This window comes from Musca domestica, unplaced genomic scaffold (assembly GCF_030504385.1).
Source record: "Musca domestica strain aabys unplaced genomic scaffold, Musca_domestica.polishedcontigs.V.1.1 4, whole genome shotgun sequence".
NCBI lineage: Eukaryota > Metazoa > Arthropoda > Insecta > Diptera > Muscidae > Musca > Musca domestica.
Genome location: NW_026712328.1, coordinates 24,378,843 through 24,395,525, shown reverse-complemented (window position 1 = coordinate 24,395,525; position 16,683 = coordinate 24,378,843). Strand labels below are relative to the sequence as shown.

At 35.5% G+C, this 16,683-nt stretch overlaps 2 protein-coding genes across 2 annotated transcripts; one reads left to right on the top strand and one right to left on the bottom strand.

Moving 5' to 3' along the window:
- The first annotated feature begins 9,341 nt into the window (after positions 1–9,341).
- Positions 9,342–10,302, top strand: LOC101901498 (uncharacterized). Its single transcript, XM_005174879.4, has 2 exons — positions 9,342–9,468; positions 9,532–10,302. Exons 1-2 carry the CDS (start codon positions 9,445–9,447, stop codon positions 10,201–10,203), a joined length of 696 nt encoding a protein of 231 aa, XP_005174936.2. The 5' UTR covers positions 9,342–9,444; the 3' UTR covers positions 10,204–10,302.
- Positions 10,303–14,845: 4,543 nt separating this feature from the next.
- Positions 14,846–16,059, bottom strand: LOC101901335 (uncharacterized). Its single transcript, XM_005174878.3, has 2 exons — positions 16,045–16,059; positions 14,846–15,983 (listed from the first exon to the last, which is right to left on the bottom strand). The coding sequence occupies exons 1-2, from the start codon at positions 16,057–16,059 to the stop codon at positions 15,039–15,041; spliced, it is 960 nt and encodes a 319-aa protein (XP_005174935.2). The 3' UTR covers positions 14,846–15,038.
- Between the last annotated feature and the right edge of the window lie 624 nt (positions 16,060–16,683).

Genomic DNA, 16,683 nt, shown 5'->3' with positions numbered 1-16,683 from the left:
GTGCCGACTATATATAGAAATCATTGTTTAACAAGTTAAAAAGCATGAGTAAAAGGTCTGACATGAGTATTTCGAGGAGTTACAAACGGAATGACAAAGTTAATATACCCTCCATAGTATGGTGGAGGGTATAAAAAAGTGGGTCGTGTTGTCCTGCTTTTTAGTATGGTATTTTACATCAGGGTAAAGTGACATGCGCCGACAAATTTTTACTGGGATGATCTTTTACTGGACTATGTGGAGTCTGCCTTTTCCTGTCTGCCTGCCTACCTTTGTTATGACCATATAATATTTCAATAGCACAATGCAAGAAATTACACAAAGTCGACGTAACTGGATAAATGACTCTTGCTTACCACACATATAAATTTAAATGAATAAAATATCAATTAAACCAATGAAAATGGATTCATCACATTTTCCTAATTGACGCATTAATGCAACTAATAACCTAGGCATGTTGTCTGGTCAGAAATCAAAACTTTAAATATACTTTGGTTTGGTATTGACAAAGGTCGTGAATTTGAATATGCATGCATATAAATAAATCTGTCTGAGCTTTCGTCGTCTATAGGCCTTAAGACAGGTTTTTTTTTTTCGTAAAGTGGTAATGGGTGTTGCTTGCTCAAACTTTATGGATTCACGATTTGGTTGAAATTTTATATTTAATTTGTGAACTATTGTTTAAAGCGTGAGTTAGTAAAATGATTTATGTAATTTATTCAAAGAGCAAATGCATTGTTGATAATATATAATGTATTTTGGAAGCCTTATAAGACACAGCCAAAACTTTTTTTATTACACTTGAAGGTAACATACACCGGCGGACATTGTAGTCATTTTTTCGAAAATAATTTTACATTTTTTTTATTAGACCAAATTTGGATAAAATGATAAACATTCCCAGAGTCGGGCGGTACAGTTATATGAAAATCATGAACCAATAACGACAATTCTCTTACACCGGTGGTAAAACGCATTACTGAATTGTTAACAAATCCAATAGAAACAAGTTAAAAAGTATCTGTTGGTTTTCCCGACAGATGTTTACCCTCAGCCTAGCGTTATGAGTGTCCAAACTGTTGACCTTTGACCTTGAGAGATATTTATAGAAAAGCATATAAATACTAAAATATTGTGACTCTTTGTGAAGTAGGTACCAGAGGGGGTAGGGCGATATAACCCATCTTCACACCAGATATTTCGTTAGTAAATATATTTAGATGTGTGAAAAATTAAAGATAATGGTATCGAATACTATTTAATTTTTTTTTTTCGAAATTTTGACCCCTTGTGTGGGAGGTACCAAAAGGAGTTAGCCGATGTATTCCATTATCACACCAGATCCTGTCTTAAGAAAAATATTGGGATGTATGAAATTTGAAGACAATCGAACTCTTATTTAACATTATATAAGAGTTTTAATTATTCCGAATTTTGTCCCTTTTTGGGGGAGGTACTTGATAGAGTGGGTCGACATTGTTCCGCGCCTAAACTAGCACTGACAAAAATATTGGGATGTGTGAAATTTTAAGACAATCGGGCTCTTATTTTACATTTTATAGCAGTTATAACTAGCTGGGCCTGTCCGCGTTGTCGGCATGTACTTTATTAAGTATTAAGTTTTCCGAAGCATAATAAATCACAGATCTGACTTATGTAAGCGGCAAATTTTTATACCCTACACCACAAGGAGGTCAGGGTATTATGTCTTTGTGCATTTGTTTGTAACAGGCAAAAGGAAACGAGATAGACCTATAGTTCCTTTTGATGATCTGCATAGAATCACATTCTGAGTCGATTTATGAATGTCCGTCCGTCCATGTATTTTTGTAAACAAAGTACACTTCGCATTTATTGCCTTATCCAGATGAAATTTTGCACAAATCATTTGTTTGGCCCAAGGACGACCCCTATTGAAATTAGAGATAATCGATCAAAATTTAGATATAGCTCCCATATATATCTTCGTCCGATTTGTATTTTATTGTGCACCAAACGTGTAATATCAGTCCGAATAGTATGGAATTTTGCACGTACGATCAGATTGCACCTGAAAATAAGTATGTCAACTTTGATCGAAATCGGTTCAGATATAGCTATAGCTCCCATATATATTGTTCATCCGATTTGTTATTTTTGTCCTCAGCAGCCGTAATATGCACTCAGTAACAATATTTTTTGGTGAAATATATGAAATACAGCTCAGAAATACATTTGCTAAATTTTATCGAGATCGGTTCAGATTTGGATATAGCTCCAATATATAACTTCGACGATTTACCTTTTATTGTACACCAAACGTCTAATATTTGCTCAAATGGGATGAAATTTGGCACTATAGCTGCCATATATACTGTTCATCCGATTTGTTATATTTGTTACCAACAGCCGTAATATGCACTCCGTAACAACGATATTCAGGGAAATATATCAAATACAGCTCAGAAATATCTTTGCCAAATTTTATCGAGATCGGATCCGATTTGGATATAGCTCCCATATATATTTTTATCCGATTTCAAATTAATTGTGCACCAAATGGGCAATACAAGTCCGAATTTAAAAGATGCAAATGCTGCTGCATATTTAGTCCTTTGAACTTTAAATTATAATTGCAATCATAGGGTGTACGATTGAATTCTCCCATAGAGACTTTTAATTGTTATGCGGAGCTCTACTAAATTAGCAAAGTGGTGTAGACTTTCTTTACTTGTTTATTATAATTAATGACTCCATAGTAATTTCTAAATAGAAATAAATATTCATTGCAAAATTTATAATAGATGTTCGCCAAACTGTTCGATTTTAGATATTTTGGACAGCCTGATCCTTTTTTCCCGTGCTACTCTTAAATATTCGTATTTTTTTTTCCATGTTTCTGCCACAATTCCGACTGAATGACCTAGTTTGACATTTCAGAGTTTATTTCATATAGATGTACATCCCAGATCTACGTTCCCAACCAATATTCTCTTGGGGGTTACAAATTCAATAGAATACAACATTTTCTTTTTTGAACACACATTGGTTTTTAAAGTGGACTTGCGGGTACAATAATGTGGGGACTATACTCAAATAAATGGATATGTGGACAGTTATCTGTAAGATGGTTCTCTACCCCATCATTTTACATCGTATCGTATTTGAAGATAATCGGACTATTATTTGACATTTTAAAGGAGTAATAATTATTCAAAATGTTTACCCGTTGTGGGGAAGGTACTTCTTCTAATAGGCCGATATTTTTCATTTTTGCACCTTACCCAGCACCGACGAAAATATTGGAACTTGCAAAGTTTCTACAAAATCGAAGGATCCTTTCTCTTTCTATGAGGTAAATAATTTTCTTTGGAAAAGTTGACCTTTTGTGTGCTATTTCCACTAGGCACGTTTTAACCGTATCAAATGGTATACACCCTCTCTAGCCATATGGCTGAGGGTATATAGGTAAACCTGGACTTGTATAGATACAATTGTGTCACGGAAGAAAAAACCCATTACAAACTCTATATATTAAATTTATATAAATTTCATCTAAATATTTGGTTATATAAGCGCTATAGGAAAAAGTGGACCTATATATACAACTAGCAAGTGTCCGCTACTTCGTCAGCGAAAAGTCAACCTAAATATTTAAGATTCATTCTAGCACTTACGTTTCGTCCTTTTGAGTACTAAAAATACACAATTTGTTCAGTTTGACAAAATTCTCAGACTTTCAAGGTTTTATTTACTTTTTCGGAAAGAATAATAGGAACAAGTAAAAAAGCAGTAGTTCGGCCGGAACTTTGAATACCCTCCACCATTTGGAACTAATTAGAAAATTTTCCAAAAAAATAAAATCCATTCAAAATTCTTTTAAAATCTTTAAAATATCTAATATAGGAAGGTGCCGATATACGATATACCTATTGTTCACCCATACCAAATTGTACTAAACATAGTACCATTTATTACTTAGTACTCATGCAATTGTAATACATATTTTCAAAACCACATTTATCACAAACCTGCCAAGCTTTTCCACATTTTGTATAATTTATACACTTAGTACACATTCACGAAACCACCTTCATATATCAAACTTACTTTTTATACACTCCACCATACATAGTATGGAGGGTATATTAAGTTCGTCATTCCGTTTGTAACTCATCGAAATAATCATTTTAGACCCAACAAAGTATATATATTCTTGATCAGCGTAAAATTCTAAGACGATTTAGGCATGTCCGTCCGTCCGTCTGTCCGTCTGTTGTAATCACGCTACAGTCTAAACGAATTAAGATAGGAAGCTAAAATTTTGCAATATATAGGTCCACAATATCGTATAGCCCCCATATAACGGTACCCCCCGGTATTCGGCATTTTGATGATTTTAGCCACATTTTTCAATGGAATTGTCTGAAATTCCACAAGAGGAGTCCCTTGTGGGCATTTTACCCCCTCAAAAAGAATTGTCTATATACGTCCACGATATCGTATATCCCCCATATAACTGTACCCCCCGATATTCGGTATTTTGATGATGTTAGCCTTGAAACGGAATTGTCTATATATGTCCACAATATCGTATATCCTCCATATAACGGTACCCCCCTATATTCGGTATTTTGATGATTTTAGCCACTTTTTCCAATGGAGTTATTTGAAAATCCACACAAAGATTTTAAAAGAATTTTTAATGGGTTTTATTTTTTTGAAAATTTTCTTATTCGTTCCAAATGGTGGAGGGTATTCAAAGTTCGGCCGAACTTTCTGCTTTTGTTAACATTAATTCTTATGTCAAATTTCAAGTTTTCTCTTTATCTGTTCTTTTGTAACCTTAAAGTTCGATTTTCTAAAAACCCTCTAGTACATCCATTTATTAGCGATTCTCATTCCAAATTTCAAATACAATTTCCAATACAAAGTATTAAATTTTTAGTACATATTAGTACTCTTCGTAACCTCTTAGTCCGAATTTCCGAAAACCCCGATTTATCACACGCCTACGCACCAAGACTGCGTCTTCTAGCCTCAGCTGATTCGTGCGGGCTTTGATTCTCAGTCAATCAGTTATTTCACAACTATTTATACCCTACAACACTATGTGTTGGGGGTATTATAAGTTTGATTGGGCCAGAATTTATGTAACACCTCGAAATATTGGTTTCCCATATAGGAAAGTATATATGGATCTTCCTAGCTCGCCGAGCTGAGTCGATCTAGCTATGTATGTCCGCCCGTCCGTCTGTCCATGTTAATTTGTAATCACTCTACAGGTCGCAATTATGGTCCGATCTTCACGAAATTTAAAATGGAGGTGGGGATAGGGTCAGAATAGAACCCTATTTTTTTTTGGAAGAAGATCGCATAATATTTAGGGGTCGAAATGGACCAAATACTGAAAAAATATCGGATTTTGCAGTAGCTATACAGGTCGCAATTATAGACCAATCGACGCGGAATTTCGTATGTAGCTAGAGTTTAGGGCGGGGAAGAAGCCTACCAATTAGGGTGGTCATCGGATAATATTTAGCGGGTAAAATATACTATACCTTTTGTGTTGAAAAAATTCAACATTTTTCATTAAACCGAATATTTTAAATCCCGGCGAAATCACGAAGCCATGACAAGGTTACTCCTGACCTTTACATTGATGTTAACATCTAACAAATCGGATATATAGCAAAATATGTGCGATATATATTTCTATCAAAGAACATTTGCTTGAAAGATCTCTTATATGTCGAGAACGGCTGAACTGATTTCGACAGTTCTCATTAATTCAGAATGGTCTCTTGGCAGGAAACAAAAAACGTCTAAAAAAATCGCATAAAAATATCTCTCTAAAGATGAAAATATTGATTTTGTAACATTTTCTCATATTTTTTCAATTTTGTCATATTTTTGGCATATTTTCATTTTGAATTAAACATTTGGTAATATTTCTACAGCTAACAAAACTAATTGGTTAGGATATCAAGATATCATATACAGTTCGCATTTATGGCCCGATCTTTACGAAATTTTGCATGGGTATAAGATGTGGGTCAGAATAAAAGCCTACTCTTTTTGGAGATGATCGCAATATATTTAGGGGTTGAAATGGACCAAAAAACTGCAAAATTGTCAGCAGGTCGTAATTATCGCCCGATCCTCACGCACATTTGAATGGGGGTTACCGGACATTGCAAAAGCCAAGCAGTTTTGGATGGCCATCCAAAAATATTCAATGTATGAAATAGTTTGCCAACTTTTGTAGACAAAATACGAAAATGTCCATTCCAGTGACTCTTTGTAGAATTCACAAATACAGGAAAGACTCACTTCTGACTATTTCGTTAACGCTGATTTCGTGGAAGAATATAGTCAAAATGTCTGTATCTCATATAGATGCGTTTCAGTCAAAAAACAATAATAAATGTTAATCTTGCCACTTCTGAGAGATTATAGGTCTTTGGGAAATATTGGTTCCAGATCTATGAAGACCATTTACGTGCAACATCTACCAATAAATTGGAAATGAACAAATTAGTTTAAGTTGCTATTATTCGATGGTTTCTTTTATAATTTTTCACAATATCTTGTGGAATTCTTTCGAGTATCTCGCCTATATAAACAGTATCACTTATTATAGTGTTGTAGGGTATTCAACGGTCGGGCCCGCTCGACTGTAGCCTTTGCTTACTTGTTTATATATATAGAAGTTATGCTATAGAGCTGGAATTCTGAAATTTGATATAGAGGTTACTGTTGGTATATGGTTCTGAGAGAAGGGGGTATATTTGGGAGTGCGTTCTTTGTTTGTTCAAAAATTACTAAATGGTATATAATTTCGCCGTTGATGCTCTTCGGTAAACTTCAAAACGAATGATTTTGAAGTAATCATTTTTCGATTACCCGATTATCCTTTTCGATAAAGGAAAATATGGATAAAGTGTTGTCGAACTGGTGCAGTTGAAAAGTACGTATAATGTCTAAAGATTTGTTTGGATATGTTATCCAAGAAATAATGAACAAATTGTGGACTTTTCGCTGAGTAGTGGAAACGTGCTAGGTAATACAAATAATAAAATTCTTTAATTTTCAGCGCTTTCTTTCTTTCATTTGTTTGCATTTCAAAAACTGTTTATACCCTACACCACATAGTGGAAAGGGTTAAGATCACCGACTCTCCGCCCGTTCGCCTGTCCGTCCATGTATTTTTGTGAACAAAATTTTGGTCACATTATCCGATTTAGATGAACTTTTCCAAACAACATTTGTTTAGCCCAAGGACGAACCCTGTTAAAATCGGTTGAAATTTAGATATAGCTCCTATATATCTCTTCAACCGATTTCGGGTTAATTGTGCACCAAATTATCAATAACAGTTCAAGCTACCTGCACTTTGGCACATCCGACCGAATTCAGCCTTGAAGCAAGTACATGCATTTTTGTGAAAATCGGTTCAGATATAGCTCCCATATATATGTTTCATACGATATGGTGTTTAATTCCCTCACATTCGTAATATGCACTCCACAAGAATGATATTTGGTACCAGGTATCAGATACAGCTTAGAAATACCTCTACCAAATTTTATTAAGATCGGTTCAGATTTGGATATAGCTCCCATATATATCCTTAATCCGATTTCAGGTTTATTAAGCAAATAATGGCTAATATCAGCCCAAATGAAGAGAATTTCGTTTCCATTTGGTGGAACTCGACCACGATATATATTTTTATTCCCTCCACCTTGGAAAGGAGGGTATATTAACTTTATCATTCCGTTTGTAACATATAGTATATATTCATAATCAGCATAAAATTCTAAGTCGATTTAACGATGTCCGTCTGTCTGTCTGTTGAAATCACGATACAGCCCACATTATTTGACGCAGAGCGGCAAAATTTGGCAGAGCAATTGGTATTGTGTCTAGGATGGTTGGTATTCCACGTTCTGGTATAGTCCCCATATAACGGTACCTCCCGATATTCGGTATTTTGATGATTTATGCCACATTTTTTCACGGATTTGTCTGAAAATTGGTATTTGTAGGTCATAGCGGGTCCCTGTACGTGTGGCAAAACATTGCATGTATAGGTCCACGTCATGGTATAGCCCCCATATAATGGTACCTCCCGATATTCGATATTTTGATTATTTTTGCCACATTTTCTTAACGGATTTGTCTAAAAATTGGTATTTGTTGGTCATAATGGGTTCCAGCTCCGGTGGCGAAACATTGCATGTATGGGTCCATGATTTGGTATAGCCCCCATATAACGGTACCTCCCGATATTCGGTATGTTGAAGGTTTTTGCCACATTTTTTCACTAATTTGTCTAAAAATTGGAATTTTTGAGTCATAGTTCGTGTGGCGAAACATTGTATATATAGGTCCACGTTTTGGTATAGTCCCCATATAACGGTACCTCCCAATATTCGGTATTTTGATGATTTTTGCCACATTTTTTTCATGTATTTGTCTGAAAATTGGTATTTGTAGGTCATAATGGGTTCTAGCTCCGTTGGCGGAACCTTTCATGTGTAGGTCCACGATTTGGTATAGCCCCCATATAACGGTACCTCCCGATATTCGGCATTTTAATGGTTTTTACCACATTTCTTCTTATGTTTCCTTTACCCTAAGGTGGAGGGTATTAAAGGTTTGACCCGGCCGAACTTAATGTTTTTTTTACTTGTTTAATATAGTCCTTCTCGGAGTGATATTATGCATTCTATAGCAATGTTATTTGGTATAAAAGATAAAAATGTCTCCGCCAAATTTGTTGAAAATCGATAAAGAATTTGATATTCCTCCCATTTACCAGTTCCCTCTGAAACCAAATTATAACTGCTCTAAAGCCAAAGGTTGATAGGTGATCTACTTCAAATAAATTCCCAATAAAATAATACTCTCTTGTTATGTGAGCTCTACTAATAATGCATAATGGTGTAGAGTATCATTTGTTAAACATTTTCACATACTTTTAGGATGAAGACTATTGAGAGACGCACTGATTTAAATTTTCAGCATCTTTATCGAAACATAAATTTACATCAATATCAAGCAATGCAACTCATTGAAAATGCATCTTTCGTGAAATACTGGCTCGATTGCATCGACAACCAGCTGTGGGAGTAGCATTTTTCTCATGTCAAACCAAACTGGTCATTTGCAGTGTCATTAACACATTTGACAACTATTTGGAATGAACATTTTGTTGGTGTATTTAATTTCATTTACACGGAATGCGTATCAAATAAGTGTTGCATTAATTTTCCGGTTGCATTTCGTAACTGATCGGTCATAGGTTCAAAATGGAGATGAATTTTGAGGAAAAGAAAAGAAAAAAACTTTGATATAAATATTGTGTATGACGTCGATTGTAATCGCAGTTGTTGAACATACGTTACAACAGTTGGTAGTAGCACAGTCATTTTACTCTTCTTTAAACATCTCCTTATGTTCATAATGCGTTCATTCTTGGTAGGTTTAAAAGAGACAATTAAAACGGAAAAACTAAATATTTATACTTGATTTGTTTTTCAGGTGGTGTGTTGTATTGCCGCTGTGTCAGCTCAATATAATTACGGCCCCCTGGTCAATAATATTGCCGACGTTGGTGTGAATACTGAGGATCTGAACTTTTCTCAACAACAAGTTCAGCCACTTCAAGAGGAATACAGCAAATCTTTCTTTTCCTTTAGTGCCCCTGAACATGAATTTGAAGATGTAAATGCTGGCGAAAAAATTGCCAATGCCCTGAAGAAGAATCTGCGTGTGGTATTTATTAAAGGTCCGGAGAACAAAGGTCTCGAAGAAGCGGCCCTACAGTTGGCCAAAACTGCTGCCGATGATCGCACTGCCATCTATGTGCTCAGCAAACAATCTGATATTGGTTCTCTGGCCAATCAACTTCAGCAACTCAAATCCAGCACCGACAACAAACCAGAAGTTCATTTTGTCAAATATCGCACACAGGCAGATGCAGAAAATGCCCAGCGTACAATTCAGTCTCAATACAATAGCTTACCTGGTGCATCCAATAATAATGCTCCTAGTTCTGCTCCAGTTTTGGATTTCGCATCGAAATCGGCGTTCTCCGGCAATGAAGCTGTTGCCGTACCACCACCAACACCAGCACCAACTTCGACATCACCATCTAGGACTTATGTACCACCAAGAAGTTCGTATCTACCACCCAGCAAAAGAGTTAAGTGATAAGCAACGCAATAGCAGTTAGTAGTTTTAAGGCCTAAAGCAATTGTAAATATATTTTTTGAGTAGATTTTAATACAAAATGTTCTTGTACGAAATTAAGTCAAAGTAGTTTTATTGAATGAAATAGCGACCATGGTACGATCATTATAAGGTAGTAGCAAAAACCTTCTGATTTGACACGGCACTAATATTGGTGTCAAATTCGATAGACCATGCTTATTTTACACCTACCTACTATGGTAAAAGCCAAATGTAGCCTTTCCAGTTGACAAAATACACATTTTTATTATTATTTAACATGCAAAAAAAAAAAAAACCGAAATAAGTTCTGTCAATGTATTTCTGTAACATGCATATAAACACATTTCTTCAAAACATGGGGTGAAACTCGTAAAGGTATATACTTTTTATACCCTCCACATTGAACAGGATAGAAATATTAAAATTTTTATCCCGTCTATATAACTTCTTAATATTCGTCAGAGACCCCATAAGACACATGCACTCATGATCAGCATGAAATTCTAAGTCGACTTAGCGATTTGCTGTCTATCTATGGAAATTACAATGTTTTGTTATTTGACATGTGGCCCAATAGTTGGTATTGTGTCCAGAATTATTGTTATTGGAAAGATGTATATCCAGGAACAGAATAGTTTCTCCTATTCTAACGACGGAATCAGAAATATTTCAACATGTGATCAATCCAGATTTAATGATGAGCGGGTTTCCACAAGCCTGGAACATGTAGCAGTTGGTGTGGCTACTTAAGAATGACAAACCAGTAGACAATCTGTTGTCGTATTGTCCGCTTTGCATGCTAAACACGTGCAAATTCCTAGAAAATTATAGAAAATAAGCTATAAAGTATCAGACATTTTTGCCAACAGATGTATACCCTCAGCCTATTTTACAATTTTTTAAATATATTTTGACTTCTTTTATGATTATTTAAATTGCTGACCCTCTATGGAGTAGGTTCCGAAGGAATGGACCAATGTTGTCCATATTGTATCGGTCCTTAATAAATGTTTTTCCTTTTTATTCGACCTTTTTATATTTTAATGAAACAAGTGTTTTTTCGAGCTTGAGGTCTTTGTTGTTGTATTTATTTCCCTAAAGATGAAATTCATTGAATTTCGAAATATTGGAATATTAAAATAAGTACAACAACAAAGGTCCTTAATAAATCTAATATTAATATTGCGGCGTGCCAGGTTTGGGCTATATTGGTTCAATCCTTCAATTTATTTGAGATATGTTATAATTTTTAGAAAAAGTTAAAATGTGCGTGTATTCCATTTTCATACTAAAAACAAAAAAATACCAAAGTGTCGATCACCTTAAGCAAGCGCTTCGCCGGGAATGGGCCAAATACCACAGAGCAACATTCCGGCTGCGTGTGACGGTTTCATTGGCCGTTTGAAGGCCACAATTCGTGCCAAAGGTGACCAATTCGAACAAATCTAAACTTATTCTAAAATTTAATGCTATTTCCGACATTTTTTGCCTTCATTCAATAAAATTTAAAAAATGGCGTTTGACTTCGTTGCAGTTTTTTTATCTCACCCCGTATATCCAATTTTATGCAAAATTATAATTCTCAGGAATTATAAACATCTCAGGATTCTGGTTGGGAGAAATATTTAGTCATAGCAAGTTGTAAAAAATCGCAGACTTATTTCACATGATATGCCAGGGTATATCCAAAATTTTGACCCTTTCTGTGGGAGGTACCAGAAGGATTGGACCGATATATCCCATCTTCCATCGCATCTAAGTTTGACAATAACATTACGATGTACCTTCGACTTCGGCACCAGCCACGACTCCAAATCTTCTGAAACAGATTTGGTCCAAAGAGACCTAGGGTCTAAAACCGTTATTTCGATGAGACACGTTTTGGTCGTTACAAATGATATATACCCTCTCTAGCCATATGGCTGATGGTATAACTATAATAATTATAACCAGTAAAGAAAGTCTTAAAGTCGGGCGGGGCCGATTTTATGATACCCTACACCACTTTGCTAATTTAATAGAGCTCCACACGAGCTCATACACGCTATGATTATAATTATAATTTAAAGTTCAAAAGACTCAATATGCCGAATCATTTGTATCTTTTAAATTCGGAATTGTATTGCCCATTTGGTGCACAATTATTTTAAATCGGATAAAGATATATATGGGAGCTATATCCAAATCTGAACCGATCTCGATAAAATTTGGCAAAGATATTTCTGAGCTGTTTTTGATATATTTCCCTGAATATCGTTGTTACGGAGTGCATATTATGGTTGTGGGTAACAAATATAACAAATCGGGTGAATACTATATATGGAAGCTATAGCTATATCTGAACCGATCTTCACCAAATTTGACGAATTTGACTAGCTTCTAGACTCAATTCGGTCGTAAGTGCCAAATTTCATCCCATTTGGGCAAATATTAGACGTTTGGTGCAAAATAAAAGGTAAATCGGACGAAGTTATATATGGGAGCTATATCCAAACCTGAACCGATCTCCATAAAATTTAGCAAATGAATTTCTGAGCTGCATTTGATATATTTCCCCAAATATTGTTGTTGCAGAGTGCATATTACGGCGGCGGAGGACAAAAATAACAAATCGGATGAACAATATATATGGGAGCTATAGCTATATCTGAACCGATTTCCATCAAATTTGGCATACATATTTTCAGACCTAATTTGGGTGTATATGCAAAATTCCACACAATTCGGGCTGATATTACACGTTTGGTGCTCAATAAAAGGCAAATCGGACGAAGATATATATGGGAGCTATATCTAAATTTTGACCGATTTTTGATTTCAATAGGGTTCGTCCTTGGGCCAAACAAATGATCTATGCAAAATTTCATCTGGATCCGGCAATAAATGCGACCTGTACTTTGTTTACAAAAATACATGGACAGACGGACAGACGGACGGACGGACGGACATGCATAAATCGACTCAGAATGTGATTCTATGCAGATCATCAAAAGGAACTATGGGTCAATCTCGTTTCCTTCTGCCTGTTACAAACAAATGCACAAATACATAATACCCTGACCACCTTGTGGTGTAGGGTATAAAAATTATATAGCAGAAATAAAATAAGCGCTGGTTTATCGTCAATGCGGTTCAGTTTCGTCAAAGGAAAATTACCATAGATGCTTTAAGAGGAATCCTTATTTCAATTTCAAGAAAGCTTTCAATTATGCGGATTGGACACTAATAAAGCAGGAAAATGTGATGCGTTAAATATCGACATATAAGAGATCGAAATAATAGATACCTATTGTATGATACATACGTGGGTATCATGCAGTATAAAATAACATCAGTTGTACCAAAAGATTCCAGCTTAGGGCTCCTTCTGTGGGACCTCATGTCTGATGACTTACTAAAAATAATGACGATAGTTGGAAATGCTGACGATACACCCCTTATCGCCGACCAACCACTGACAGAATTAATCGAAATCATAGCAAAAAGCAAGCAAGAAAGACAGAGGAAGCTACATGTGAAATAAGTCACGAGAGCGAAGACTTTATGCAAACGCTGGGAGAACGAAAAGAACCTCTATAACATATCCCTTGAAGATATTTATTAAATCATGTTTAAAATTAGGGATAGATGTTCGCTCTACTAAATTTTCATTGAAAAAGCATTGACGGAAAAAACAAAATACCCAAAAAGATATAAATCAACCCCTAATCACAATTGAATGAACTCGAAATAGAAAGAAATCACACTATCACGATTGAATTCCACCACGAATAACTTTTTTTCTGGAAATTTCTCACCAGATTGCTTTTGTACGCTTGCAAAAAATATAGTAAGCTGTTACTGGAATAATTTTAACAGCAGTCGGACGAGTGGCTTAGAAGTGACAGCAGTCTGAAGTTGGTTACAGTTTTTCCATCTCACCCTGTATAGTTCAAAGAAAATTTGTTCAAAAATTGGTATTTGTAGGTCACAATGGGTTCTAGATCCGGAGGCGGAACATAGTATATATCTGTCTAACTTTTTGGTATAGCTCCTATATAACGATACCTCCCGGTATTCGGTATTTTGATATTCCTAGTCACATTTACTCACGAAATTGGTTCAAATTTGATATTTAAGAATATTTGGTAAATAACAATACTTAATTATAAATTATGGGGTATGGTCCCCATATAACGGTCTCACCCACTTCTGAAAAGTTTAACAGCATTATCCAAACGGTCTTACGGTCTGAATTCAGATACTTTTGTATAGAAATGTTTTATTTGCCCAATGGTGGAGGGTATTAAAAGTTTAATGTTCTTTTACTTGTATATTTTTCAACAAATAATTGTTGGCTATTTTATGTATTCTCAATTGGTTGCGTATGGATACGAAAAGAAATATAAGCTGAGCGGCATTTAAATACTCCTACGGGTATATTTAAACATATAAAATTAATCCCAATCACAGTGGATAATTTTCAATAGTATAAATTCGCCATTAGCTTCAAGAAAACTGATCGTAACATTTTTATGTGAACCGCCCTGTTTCTTAGAATTCAAAATTTTATTAAGCCCTAACATATGCTTTAATATACACGAGTTTGGAAATACTTTCTGTTTAATATAGCTGAAAAAAATTTAATTTTTTCACAATACAAGTGAGGGTAAAGCATGAGTTGGCATATGATTTTGTCATCCAAACATGATTATGCAAAAGAGTGCTACTCGATGTCCCAATATTGAAAATATTCATTAATTTTAAATTCAATAAATTAACTTAATTTATTACAAAATATATAAATATACATAAACATGGTCAGCGGCAGTGCGCTAATGTTTAGCTGTAGCCGGTAAATATTTGGAATTTGGTTTTGTAGTTGCGACCTTTTCAGTTGCACTGCTACTGGTTCCAGAGCGTGGATCCAGCTTAATATTATTGGAACCCACAAAATCATGAGTAACTCCGACGTCGGGACGGTTGATGTGATTGGGGCCATCCAATTGTTCGTATTGAGCTTGAATGACACGTTGAGCGTGTTCAGCTTCCTCGGGCGTACGATACTTAATGAAGGCAACTTCTGGACGCTGTGGTGCCACGTTTTGTATGGAATTCAATTTCTGGGCCAGTTCGGAGGCATCGTGTTGTTTTGTGAGGACATAAATAGCTGTCTGCGAAGCTGCAGATTGTTTGGCCAATTGCAGGGCGGCTTGTTCCAGGCCATTGTTTTCAGGGGCTTTAATGAACACCACTTTAAGATTCTTCTTGATTGTGGCCAATTGATCTTGTAAATCTTTGGGTGGTTCATATTCCTCTTGGGGTGCAGATAAATAATAGAATTCCTTGTGGAAAGACACCTTATTCTGCACGGGTGTTGTGGGAACGACGGGTTCAATTGTTTTCACCGGCTTTTCTGTTGTTCTGATAATAAAGTGAGCATGGACAGGCTCCACAGGTGGAGATTTTGCGGCGAATTCTTGTGCGGGAGGCTGGACAATTGTTGCTGGAGCTTGAATTACAAGATCCTGTTGCTGTTGCTGCTGCTGTTGAAGTTGTTCATGTTGTATGACATGCTGGGCACTATGCAACAAATTACTTCCGAATTGTCCAACTGTTTCCGCAAAACCTTGGGGTATTTGACCAACATACTGCTCTTGCAGGATTTGCTGATATTCATTGGGTATGGCCTGAATGCTACTACCACCATTAGGTCCAACTTCGATCTGATAATTATAACCTTGAGGTACGGCAAATGTGTAGCCAATGGAAAGTAAAACCTATGAAAAAGAGAATCCAGGTTATTTATATTTCCCCATCTTCTCCGCGCGTTCATCTTACCAAAAATAGACGCATCGTGCTCGTAAAGTTCCCTGTAGCCAAAAAACCCCAAAGCGAACAGCAATGTTCACAATGCGAAATAAAAATTATAACTGTTAATGTTATTTGTCTACATTGCAGTTTTTATATGTCGCCAAAACGTTTGTTTCAAACGCTGGATTACAGCATAGTCACGAGCCCAGCAACTCATTGTTTGGACCATCAATTCCGAATATTGGGTCAACGATCGAAATCGAATTTGGTGTAAATGGCATAAATTTTGCATAAATTTCGCTCGTTCGTATCGCCGATATCGAACATGATAAACAGATTCAAATTGGTTTTGGCTGGCTGCCATTTAAAATATGCGTACCAAATCACAGTAGGAATTGATTATTTGCCAAAACATTATCGATTTTTTATTAGAAATCAGCATAGGCATATATATTTGATCGGTTTCTGGAATGTTTAACAAGATGCAATATACGACTTAATAAATTTACGAAGTTAAATCTTTGAGCCGACATAATAGGTTCAGTCTTTTTACATTAATTAAATAATATTTGCTATCGAAAAATTTTGCATACCCGGAAGGTGACATGTTAACAAGTGTTAAAAATAAATTTTTAATTTTAATCGATAAAGGAAAAATGAGATAAA